The following is a 13084-nucleotide window of genomic DNA, read 5'->3' as shown; positions in this document are numbered from 1 at the left end:
ACTCTTTTGTGCGACTTCCTCTAACTAACTAGGGATTTCAGTAGCAAATCACAGCCCAGAAAGCACACCCTCTGGAGCGGGAGGAACTTTTCTCTCCTGGAAATGAAAGCGGCGAGGAGGGACGGAGGAAGGTTCGGCCAGAGGCGGGGTCTAGTACGTCCCGCCTCCTCTCATTGAGTCACGGAGGCGTTGCGAGCCCTGCTGGAGGAGCGATTGTTACAAACAGAAGCCCGGAGAGCGAGCTGGGCGGGCGCTCTGATTCGAGCGTTGGGACAAAGTAAAAGAACCTCCGGCGCCTGAACGTTCCAAAGAAAGATACATTCCAGGGTCGGAGCAGCGGCGACAACACGCAGCCCGGGGGAAACTTTCCCACAGTCGGAGGCAGCGGATCCTGCAGCCCTTGTTGAGCGAGGGCGAAGAGGAGGAGGAAGGGGGGGATAAACTGGGGACCGAGAAGATGAATCGGAGTTTTAATAAATCTCAGACTCTGCGGTATTTCGATTGCAGCGCGGTGGAAGTGAAGAGTAAGGTAAGGAGACTGCGGCAGGACACAATCTGGAAGCAGCCTGGTGCTTTCCTCCCCCGCCGGATTATTTTGCAAATGAATGGATACCCCCCCCCTCCCTCTCTTTGCAATTGAACATATTTTCTAAGTTGCAGCAAAGGATAGGTAGAAACTCTTTGAAAGGCTGAGCTGCGTTCGGTATGTAGCTGCGATCACATGGCTCAGACTCTCTAGCTCTCGTATTTTTTTTCCGCCTGGATTGAGCTGGAAATGTAGGGAAATTCACACACACACACACCCCCCCCGCAATCCCTGTGCCCACAGTGAGCAAGGGGGCTCACACAGCAGCTTGTCTGGAGATCTAGGGCACTTGCCATGAGGAGGACTTCGCCAGGCAAGTTTGCGGCCACTGTAAACTCTTTATTTTGGGTTGCACATTTCTGGCTCGCTGTGAGTCAGTAACTGCACCCCCCTCCCCCAGCTGCGATGGGCTGTTTATACAAAAGCCGAGGTTTTTAACAGGGTGAAAAGCCCGTTAGTTCAATCGGTCTCGGCTTAATCCCGAAGGGACGTGGGGGTGGTGCTGCAGTTTGAAAACCCACTTGATTTAAACGTGATCTTTCGTTGCTTCGGTTTGAATCAAGAAAGAGCACAACGTTTGGAAGGTTGTGGTTCGTTTGTTTTAGGAAAAAACGATCCATTGTCTCGCTTTATAGACCTGTTCGGAAGTTGGTAAATGTAGCTATGAAAAGAGGAAAACCCCTCCCCGTCTTTCTCTGCCCCACCCCCCATATGAATTAAATCTGAATTCAGTCCTACCTCCCCCTTTAGCTTCGGAACGGCTAATACGCTTTTGGTCTCCTTTACAGATCTCAGCCTGAGTCAGTGCTGTAATGTTTGATGCACGTCTTCAACTCTGTAATCCTGTTTAAACTTGTTTGGGTTTTTGTAATCATCTGATTATCTAGTGAATTTTTTTCTCTTTGTTGGGGGGAAGGCTCAGCTCCTAAGGATCCTGCTAAAAAAGTACTTTGTCTGGTGATCCTTCTTTCACAAAGATGAGACCCTGGCTAAGTGCATCCTGATCTGTTGCACTTTGTGTGTGTACCTGTGTTAGCTTGATGGCTTTCTGAAGAGTCCCCTATGGAATATTGAACTTGAGCAAGCCTGACTGTCTTGCTTTAGGACCAAGCCTGACTAGTGACAGGACATGTGTTTGTAATGAGACATAAATTACATACATCTTAAGTATACGCTTGAGAGAATTGAGGCGGAATTCCAAATGCTTCCGGTTCCCAACTAATAGTAGTAAATTACTGTAACAGCCAAATAAATAAAATAAAATAAAAAATTCCATTGAAATAATTTAATAAGTTTTTGTCTTGTGCATGATGCCAAATACACTTCCATTGAACGCCTAGTGGTAGCTCAGAACCTTTAGACTAGCAAACAGGGCCACAGTACTGAGAGTAAGAAAACTGGCTTCTGTTCCCAGCTCTCCCACTGACATGCTATGTGACTTTGGATAAGTCTCAATCTGTGCCTCAATTTCACCATCTGTAAAATGGGGATAATATGTGTACACCATTATAAATCACTTTGAGATCTATGGATTCTATAAATGCTAAATATTATTGTTAGAGAATGAATTGTCAATTAGAAAGACCATAGCATACAAAATTAGAATGTTGCAAAGCAGCCATGTCAAAGCTTGAGTTGGATATCCAGCTTTTAAAATCCTGTTTTCAAGTGTCAGTAACTTTCTCAAACAATCCTTTTGGGTTGAAATGCCTACCATTTAGTCTCAGCAAGAAGAGGTGAATTTGTTTCTGTTCAAAACTTGATCAAAATCCAGCCAGGCCCTTTTGAGTGGAAAAATGTTTTGTACTTGTTCAATATTTATTTTTTAAAGCTCTAGCTGTCTGATTTTAAAAGTTCATACCATGTGACTCGTCCTCAGTGACTAGTCACAATGCAAGTCTGAAAAAAAAAATACAAGGAATAAAATGAGTGCCTTGTAAAACTTCATGCAGCATTCCAGATTCACTGAAAAACCATGTAAATAGGTTAAGATGATGATAAACCTGGTTATGTGTCCTGGTCTCCATCTACCACAGTTGTTAATGGGACAGTTTGATTCAATTCAGACAGCACGTACCTCTGCCCTTGAGAAACTACAAAATGTGTAATGGGTTGAGCTGAGAAGCTGTCTTAATTTCTGGGGTATTTATGATTGGAGGTGTCCTCTCAAATGCAGGTTTAGAACCCTTTATTTTCTACCCTCCAACCTGTATGGTGGGAGTGGAAAGGTGTCAGCAGGCTTGAAAAACTTTTGTCTATCTCCTTACCCCCCCGGCAGCCTATTTCCAGGTGTGCTTGCTGTGAAAGCATAATGCATTCAGAACATCCATCAGTGGTCCAAAATACCCCAAGAAACCCTCCAGACCCAGTTAGATGAATGCTTGCTTACCAAGTCCTACATACAGTGCACTTGACCCACATTTTCAAACCAAGCCTTCTGCTGTTAAACACATGTCTAACATCTGCAGATTGGCCAAGTTAATACTCCCATTCTCCATTTTAGTATGCAGTAAGCTAGTTTTCTATGTTTGTTTTCTGTGGTGGTTGGTTTTTTGTTTTTTGTTTTTTTTTTAAATCTCACTACTAGTAAGCACCTGACAGCTTCTTTCTCAGCTGCAGAAACCCTCCAGATGTATCCCATCAGCCCACCTAACACTTGCATGTGTGATTTAATGATTGTAAATTTCTGGAGGGGGGGGGTAGGTATAGTGAGAATATTTGTGGGGAGGAGGGGTTTTCTGGAAGGGCTTTAAAGGCTTTGGGGTAAGGTGTGTGTGTGTGGGGAGGGGGGGTGTCTCACTACTGATGTCAAGAGCTTATTTTTAAGCCAAGGAAATGAAATGCAGAAAACCACATTACTTCATTCTTAAGGTAGACTCTTTAAATGTTACACAAACTTCAAAAAAAACCCACCCCCCCTAATATATATACACATCCATCAGTGGTCCAAAATACTACACATGCAGTGCATCTGGGTTAATGTTATGATGGATACCTTAATTCTTGAATTTCCTAACTTTTGTGTGTTTAAATTTTCAGCCTTAATGTTGCATTAGCCTAACTGTTATCCATTGTTTGTAGTAACACTGAGTGTTAATTATGTAGCCAGTTCTTGTGATTAGTTTATGTAGGGAGATCACTGTTGAAACAAAAAGAAAAGGAGTACTTGTGGCACCTTAGAGACTAACCAATTTATTTGAGCATAAGCTTTTGTGAGCTACAGCTCACGATGGAGTGAGCTGTAGCTCACGATAGCTTATGCTCAAATAAATTGGTTAGTCTCTAAGGTGCCACAAGTACTCCTTTTCTTTTTGCGAATACAGACTAACACGGCTGCTACTCTGAAACTGTTGAAACAAGTTTCTCTTATATACTTTACAGAGCTCTTAGGTATATTAGAAGGGGGTAGCTAATTCTGATACTTCAGGGGTTGATCAGCCAGGGTCAAGAAGAAACTGTTTCCCAACATATAATATTGCACACCAGGCAAGGTACATTACATTTATGCAGACTTTTCTATCTTTCAGTGAATCATCTATGATCCACAGTTTTTGGAGATGGGATACCAGGCTAGGTTGGTTTGTCCTGGTATGACAATTCCTCTGACCTGACTGGAAATACTAGCTACTAGCTACTCTCCAGTTTGGCTGGACTCTTATGGCTAAAAAAGACAAGTTAAATACCATCTAGTCAGTGCAACTGTTCCTGGCAGCTGTGCGGTGCCAGCCTTTTAAATATTTAGAATCTAGTCACCTTTATTTTGTAAGCATGAAGCTTGTCAAAACATGTCTGAGAACTAGAAAGTTGAGTATGAGAACTCCTGTTTTCTTAGCTATCTTCTAATGATATGGCTTGTCAAAGAGAGCGAGTCAGGTGCATAAGGTACAGTGTCTTAAACTAGAGTGTGTAATTGGTTTGGGATCCAGGAGTTCCCGGTGGCAGATCTTGGAAGGGTGGAATCTGTTAATGGAGAAGGTAAGCAGAAGGGAGGTGCCTTTGTGTAAGTTCCTGAAACCATTTTCTTTGGCTTTTACTGACCAAGATGTGCAAGAGCTCCAAAAAAAATTGCCATGGAACACCTGACAACTTTAATTATGCTTCCTCTGGACCCATCCCCTATTATCCTGAAGCAGATAATCATCTGTTTACGTAAACACCCAGCAATCTAGTATATTGCAACCTTTATGATTCAGATTTAGTCCTGATTGAAAACTAAGGGCAGAATTGCTCCAGACTAGTTAAGACTCATCTAAACCTGAATCTGGATTTAAGTTTAACTCTAAAGGAAGGATCTCAAACCCTGGAGAAAGTTGCTTATTTCCGTGGTTGCCCTCTGAGGAAACAAACAATCTTGACCCCCAGCTTGACATCCTTCATATCCCCAGAGAGCAAGTGGTCTGATTCTCAGACACTATTCCTGCCTTATCAGTATCAGAAATGAGTGATATTAAAAAAATAGACCCATGTGTCTTCTCAGTGTTGGCGACCTCTAAGCTTCATGGAAAATTTAAGTGGTCAGATTTTCAGCTGGTGTAACTCATTTTAGCTCCTTTGACTTCAGTGGGCACTATGCTGACTTACGCCATCTGAGAATCTGGCCCTAGAGCATTTTTCAACATCTGCCACTTGATTCCCTGAATATTTAATATCCTATGTTTGTCCATGGGGAATATTCAAAGCTATAGATTCTCTGGTTAAAAGCCCTTAACAAAATGAATGATGTTGTGAATGCGGAGAAATACTCATAAAACAAGTCAGAACTGATTTCCTGGTGCAAGTGGCTTGCCATAGTGTGGTGATCTGATGTCTTTTCAAAGGCTAAATAAGGCAAAACAACAAGCAAGCTGTCCTTATACACTCTCATTCTCAGATGAGTTTGATTTTCTGAAATCTTTAATAGTTCTGCCTGAGTTCTCTCTTCCTTATCCCCCTCCACCTCTCCCAAAAAAAAAAAAACTAACAGGGGCTTTATATCCTGTTGTTGGATGGGATACTGGGGGAAGGGGAACCTGTTAATATCTTTCCCTAGATATGGAAGTATGAATTAATTTTTGAGTCTTTTTGTTCTTGTATGGTTTTCTCTAAAGGATTAAAAACCAAAATACCCACAGCCTATTGAGGCAGATAGTATCTGCATCTGTAGCTCAAGATAAACTTCTGAGCTCCAGGGTTAGGCAGGATTTTCAAATTCATAATCGGAAGTAATCTTGCCAGATCATAACTACTATTCCTTTCTGCATCTAACATTCTATATCCACTACTCTGTCAGGTTGGTGGCAAGCGGAATATCTTTTCCCCTTTTGAAGACACTGTCTCAGATTACTGGCTTCTGGAAACAATTCTAAAAGGACTGTGCCCACCGCCCCGCCCCCAACTTCTTCCCCAACCTCTTCCCTAAGCTTTTAAAAACTCCAGCTTGCTGGTAGGTCCCATCTTAGAAAATAAACATACATCTTACTCTTAATGCATTTCCTCTCCATTCAGATTTTAAAATCCCTCCTATTATCTTATTCTTGTGTGAAACCCTGTGCATAGCTATGGTACTCTAGAAACAAAACAAACTTTTGGAGAGAAATCCGTACATCTGCGATGAGATATTCATTCACCATTACCACTTAAAGGGTGAAAACTGAAGACTTCTTAAAATAAGAGTTTTTTTCAAAACCGAATCAGAAAATTATTTTGGGATCTTTTTCAAACGCGGACCTAAATGGAAGGGTACGTATGGAGAACACAAGTCTCCATTTCTTTTCCATCTAGCAGGACATTCTGGAATATTGTAAGTTTTTTTTTTTTTTTTTAAGTCTGTAATAACCTGGAGGAAGTTACTTGACTTTTCCACGGTATGCATCCGATGAAGTGAGCTGTGGCTCACGAAAGCTCATGCTCAAATAAATTGGTTAGTCTCTAAGGTGCCACAAGTACTCCTGTTCTTTTTGCGAATACAGACTAACACGGCTGCTACTCTGAAACCTGTTACTTGACTCAGTTGTCACTCTTGAAGGTTCTGGTTTTAAGATTTCTAATACGTTAAGTTTGTCTCTTGCCAAATTCTGTTTAAAAGGGGCAGAAACTTGTATCGTCCTCACACTCCAAGGCTATGGCTACACTAGAGAGCTTACAGCTGCACAGACGCAGCTGCGCTGCTGTAAACTCTCTAGTGTAGCCGCTCTAAGCGTTGGCTTAATTAATCCACCCTCAATGAGTGGCCGTAGCTATGTCGGTGGGAGAAGCTCTCCTGCTGACATAGCACTCTCCACACTAGCGTTTAAGTTGGCATAAGTTGTGTCTCTCCGGGGGGTGGCTAATTCACACCCCTGAGCAACATAATTTATATCAATTTTAAATTGTAGTGTAGCCATAGCCTTACCTTATTTCTTCTTGACTAAAGGTACAAGCAGAAAAGTAACTGGAGAAGGGTCTTCAATCTTTCTAGAGTGGATATAGATCCACTTTGTGTGTGTTTTGTTTTTTTTGAAGTGACTAAAAGAAAAACCTCTTCAGGAGATGCTTAATTTCTTCTTTTCTGATAAGAGGATTTGGCATATTTTAAAATTGTGGTTAGGGATGTGATAACACCCCCTTGCAAACAGCACCGCAGTCAGGCATGTCATGTGCAATGACAAGTTACTAACAATATGAGGAAAAGTGACAATGTTCTGTTTTGTGAAGTTGATTGACCTATTTATTAAAAACCAATACTGACTGACATCCTGCTACGATAAACAGTCACACTTATTACAGGCAACTGTAAAATTTAAATAGTAATAAACACAGTCGTTCTATTTATGTTATATCTACTATTCCACTTCATCCAAATCCAATATTCAGTTACTCAGTGTTCTATTAAAGGTGGTAGTCAGATTTTTAATATGCTTCTAAGATTGACATTCTGATATGTCCAGTGCACAAAAAAATAAAGCTCAGATAGAGTCAGGCCTTCCAATACAGAGCACAGCTCTTTAGAAACAGTGCTCTTCTCCTGCCCAATGAACACAGTGGATTAAAGAGCATGTTTTGGATCTCTGACACGTGCAGAAGTCAAATCGTCCTCCAGCAATTCTGCCCTATTAAAAACAATTGCTAGGGTGGTGAAACACTCAGACAACTTGTGGTTTGTCCTGCTAATATTGCTGCTTGTTATGGGAACGGGTGCCTGGGCAAAAGACACTCACTGCAAAAAAGCTTTTTTGCAAAAATCAATGTCACTACTGTACAAACACCTTAGCAACTGAACTATGTTGTGCCCACATAAGCATTTTGAAATTGAACACACTTTTTTATTGCAGGTGTAAAATGTAGTAGTATCTTATAACCGTTAGCATTCCAGTAAAAACAGATTTGCCTTTACCAGTCCCCTTTAAAGAGTGAAAATTTTAGAGGACTGCTCTTACTCCCTTTTGACTTCCATGGGAGTAAGATAGGTATGTAAATTGGTGCTGGTCAATCCTCAGTAGCCTGATTGATCGATTGTAGCCTTATCCTAAATTACATAAGTGCTGACTTCTAGTTTTCCTGGAGGAAGGGGGGAGTTGCTCCACCCCCTCCCCTGAGGTGCCCGCCGCAAGCCCCTCCCAGAGCCACCAAACAGCTGTTTGGCAGTGGCTGCCGATCAGTTCTTTGGTAGTGCCTCCGATTAGCTCATCGGGCATGCCGTCAAACAGCTGTGGCTGGTGGGTGCTGAGCACTCACTTTATTTTTTTTCTGTGGGTGCTCAGCCTATGGTAGATTATAATGTCCTTCTACAGTTGAGAGCTCTTTGAAAATCTTGGTCTTTAAAAGAATAAGCTTATTCTTTTAAAGCTGTATTCAGGTACACTGCAAAAAATGTGATGCTTTGAACCTGCAGGACGTTAACACAGATTTTATGCAAATGTTTTGGAATTCTTCCTGAAGCCAGATCGTATCTCTGGTAACTAGAGTCAGACTAAAATGAACTCTGTCAAAAACAATGTGACTAAGAATACGTTGATTTAACTTCTTGTTCTAAGTTTCAAAACAGAAGTGATTGTATCCAAACCAAATGTAGTAGGGTCTTGGAAAAAACCACAATGTGTTGCTGCCATCTTAAATTAAGACAGAATGCCAAAGCAAGATTGACTTCAGTCATTCTGGATTAGCTGTATTTTATTTCTGGATTTCCACAAATTCCAGTTGCAGGGTCAAACAAAAAAACCCCCAAAAGATTAATCTTTCATGTGAGCTGAAATAGCAGTTTATGTAACTGGTTCAATAGGCTTGTCCCCCAAAAACACTTGAGCACTTCAGGGCAGGTACTATCTGTCTTTGTGTATTATACAGCACCTACTACACTATCCGTGCCAAGCAAATAGGGTAATGTCTTCCCTGTTTTATTGTAAGCATTCGTTCTGATCCTGGGAAGGCTCCTTTAAGTGGTAACGTCTATGAAACTTATGCATTAACCAGTCAGTTGTTTTAGGTCAAGGGTGGGCAAACTTTTCGGCTTGAGGGCCACATCGGGGTTGTGAAACTGTATGGAGGGCTGGGTAGGGAAGGCTGTGCCTCCCCAAACAGCCTAACCCCCCCCCTGCTCCCTATCCGCCCCCTCCCACTTCCTGCCCCCTGACTGCCCCCCTCAGAACCCCCAACCCATCCAACGCCCGCTGCTCCTTGTCCCCTGACTGCTCCCTCCCGGGACCCCACCCCCTATCCAATGCCCCCTGTCCCCAACTGCCCCCCCCCATACCCCGAACCTCCGCCCCATCCAACCACCCCCTGGGACCCCTTGCCCCTTATCCAACCCCCTCACTCCCCACCCCCTTACCATGCCGTTCCGAGCACCAGGACTGGCAGCCGCCTGGATGGAGCCAGCCAAGCTGGCGGCTCGGCGAGCTGAGGCTGCCGGAGAGGGGGGACAGCAGGAGAGGGGCCGGGTGCTAGCCTCCCCAGCCGGGAGCGCAAGGGCCAGGCAGGATGGTCCCACGGGCCGTAGTTTGCCCACCTCTGTTTTAGATCCTGTAGTCTTGGCAGCAGCAAAATGCCAAGTAATTGTTAAGCTAAATGAAGAGTATCAATCAACAAGGAATTCCACTCAATAAATGATAAATACAGTACATCTGCGACAGGTTCAGTGGAGGATGGAGGGAAAGAAATATGTTTGACAGACTTATTTGAGGATGATGGAGGGGGGAAGAAATGTCTTACATTTTCTCTCCTTTCACCTTCCCATTCATGTACCCATAACCCATTCTGTGGAAAACTTTAAGGAGCTCAGGCGTTGAAACCCTTCCTACTCTGAAAGATTTGTTAAGATTCCATCTTCCTCGCATGTACAGGGCCTACAATGGGGGCAGCACCAAGTACAGTGTTGTTTGTAATTGGGTCATGATCCGCTTCTGTGACCTGGCTACAGCAAGCACAGTTGAATTGTCCATGCAGCAGCGTTTCTTACACCACTGTGTAACTGTGTTTTCCGGGAGAACCCGGGCAGCCTGCAGGAAATGCACATGAGGCAACATCCCAGGATATGTGATGGAGTACCTGCCATATCGTTTAGACAAACTGCTATGGCGTCCTGTCTAACCTGGAAAGTACATATTGGAAAATTTAGTTGCTGGAAGATGGCCATGTGCCAGCCTGTTGCTGATGAAGGCAGCACATTGTTATTCATGTGGTTACCATATTAAATACAGTTTCTGCAATTTTTGCCAGACACCCATTGGCTAGAACAGTGTTTCTCAACCAGGGCTACACATGCCAGGGGTGCAAGTGCTGGAGGAACCAACTAGGGGCAGAGCTCTTCTTGACTTACTGCTCACACACAAAGAAGAATTAGTAGGGGAATCGAAAGTGGATGGGAACCTGGGAGGCAGTGACCACGAGATGGTCGAGTTCAGGATCCTGACACAAGGAAGAAAGGAGAGCGGCAGAATATGGACCCTGGACTTCAGAAAAGCAGACTTTGACTCCCTCAGGGAACTGATGGGCAGGATCCCCTGGGAGAATAACATGAGGGGGAAAGGAGTCCAGGACAACTGGTTGTATTTTAAAGAATCCTTATTGAGGTTGCAGGAACAAACCATCCCAATGTGTAGAAAGAATAGTAAATATGGCAGGCTATCAACTTGGCTTAACAGTGAAATCCTTGCTGATCTTAAACACAAAAAAGAAGCTTACAAGAAGTGGAAGATGGGACAAATGACCAGGGAGGAGTATAAAATTATTGCTCAGCCATGCAGGAGTGAAATCAGGAAGGCCAAATCGCACCTGGAGTTGCAGCTAGCAAGAGATGTTAAGAGTAACAAGAAGGGTTTCTTCAGGTATGTTAGCAACAAGAAGAAGGTCAAGGAACATGTGGGGGAGGCAACCTAATGACAGAGGATGTGGAAAAAGCTAATGTACTCCATGCTTTTTTTTTTTTTTTTTTTTTTGCCTGTGTCTTCACAAACAAGGTCAGCTCCCAGACTGCTGCACTGGGCAGCACAGCATGAGGAGGTGGTAACCAGCCCTCTGTGGAGAAAGAAGTGGTTCACGACTATTTAGAAAAGTTGGACGAGCACAAGTTCATGTGACCGGATGCACTGCATCTGAGGGTGCTAAAGGAGTTGGCGGATGTGATTGCAGAACCATTGGCCATTATCTCTGAAAACTCATGGCAATCGGGAGAGGTCCCGGAAGACTGGAAAAAGGCAAATGTAGGGCCCATCTTTAAAAAAGGGAAGGAGGAGGATCCAGGGAACTACAGGCCAGTCAGCCTCACCTCAGTCCCTGGAAAAATCATGGAGCAGGTCCTCAAGGAATCCATTCTGAAGCACTTAGAGGAGAGGAAAGTGATCAGAACAGTCAGCATGGATTCATCAAGGGCAAGTTATGCCTGACCAACCTAATTGCCTTCTATGACGAGATAACTCCCTCTGTGGATGAGGGGAAAGCAGTGGACGTGTTATTCATTGACCTTTAGCAAAGCTTTTGATACAGTCTCCCACAGTATTCTTGCCAGCAAGTTAAAGAAGTACGGGCTGGATGAATGGACTATAAGGTGGATAGAAAGCTGGCTAGATCGTCAGGCTCAACGGGTCGTGATCAATGGCTCCACGTCTAGTTGGTAGCTGGTATCAAGCGGAGCGCCCCAAGGGTTGGTCCTGGGGCCGGTTTTGTTCAATATCTTCATTAATGATCTGGAGGATGGCGTGGATTGCACCCTCAGCAAGTTTGTAGATGACACTAAACTGGGAGGAGAGGTAGATATGCTGGAGGGCAGGGATAGGATACAGAGGGACCTAGACAAATTAGAGGATTGGGCCAAAAGAAATCTGATGAGGTTCAACAAGGACAAGTGCAGAGCCCTGCACTTAGGATGGAAGAATCCCCATGCATTGCTACAGACTAGGGACCGAATGGCTGGGCAGCAGTTCTGCAGAAAAGGACCTAGGGGTTACAGTGGATGAGAAGCTGGATAGGAGTCAATAGAGTTTCCTTGTTGCCAAGAAGGGTAATGCCACTACTTACACAGCCCAAAATGACATTGCCAACAGATAGAGGGACGTGATCATTCCCCTCTATTTGACATTGGTGAGGTCTCATCTGGAGTACTATGTCCAGTTTTGTGCCCCATGCTACAAAAAGGATGTGGAAAAATTGGAAAGAGTCCAGTGGAAGGCAACAAAAATGATTAGGGGACTGGAGCACATGACTTAAGAGGAGAGGCTGAGGGAACTGGGATTGTTTAGTCTGCAAAAGAGAAGAATGAGGGGGGATTTGATAGCTGCTTTCAACTACCTGAAGGGGGGTTCTAAAGAGGATGGATCTAGACCAGTGGTTCCCAAACTTTAACAGCCTGTGAAGCCCTTTCACTAAATTGTGAAATCTCATGAACCCCCTCTTAAAAATTAATATTTCCAGGGATTTGTTTAAATTTCCTCTGCACTCTGTGAGGCTCCTGCTGCTGGACCCTGTTGACCGCCCCGGTCAGCTGAGCTCCACTGAGCTTGGGCTGCAGGCCCCGCTAACTGCTGAGGCTTGGGCTGCCAGCCCCAACTGCCCGGCCCCGTTCTCCCTGGGGCTCGGGCTGTCTGCCCTGCAACCGGGTCCCACCTGCGCCTCCAGTGCCCGGGGTCCTCTGGCCACCATTAGTGAAATTTTTCTGACGAACCCCAGTTTGGGAACCACTGATCTAGCCTGTTCTCAGTGGTAGCAGATGACCGAACAAGGAGTAATGGTCTCAAGTTGCAGTGGGGGAGGTTTAGGTTGGATGTTAGGAAAAACTTTTTCACTAGGAGGGTGGTGAAGCACTGGAATGGATTACCTAGGGAGGTGGTGGAATCTCCTTCCTTGACAAAGCCCTGGCTGGGATGATTTAGTTGGGGATTGGCCCTGCTTTGAGCAGGGGGTTGGACTAGATGACCTCCTGAGGTCCCTTCCAACCCTGATATTCTACGAGCTACATATTTGCCTAGTTTTACAACAGGCTACATGAAAAGCACTAGCAAAGTCAGTACAAACTAAAATCTCATACACACAATAACTTGTTTATGTCCT

At 44.1% G+C, this 13084-nt stretch overlaps 1 protein-coding gene across 1 annotated transcript in view; it reads left to right on the top strand.

Moving 5' to 3' along the window:
- The first annotated feature begins 457 nt into the window (after positions 1 to 457).
- The window catches only part of PARD6G (par-6 family cell polarity regulator gamma), a 106433-nt gene continuing 93806 nt past the window's right edge, over positions 458 to 13084 (top strand). The window contains exon 1 of the mRNA XM_077810550.1: positions 458 to 529. Coding sequence (XP_077666676.1) covers positions 458 to 529 — 72 coding nt within the window. The remainder of the gene's footprint in view (positions 530 to 13084) is intronic.

Source organism: Eretmochelys imbricata, chromosome 2 (assembly GCF_965152235.1).
Source record: "Eretmochelys imbricata isolate rEreImb1 chromosome 2, rEreImb1.hap1, whole genome shotgun sequence".
Taxonomy (NCBI): domain Eukaryota; kingdom Metazoa; phylum Chordata; order Testudines; family Cheloniidae; genus Eretmochelys; species Eretmochelys imbricata.
Note: the sequence above shows the minus strand (reverse complement) of the source record. Positions and strands in the feature narration are given on the sequence as shown.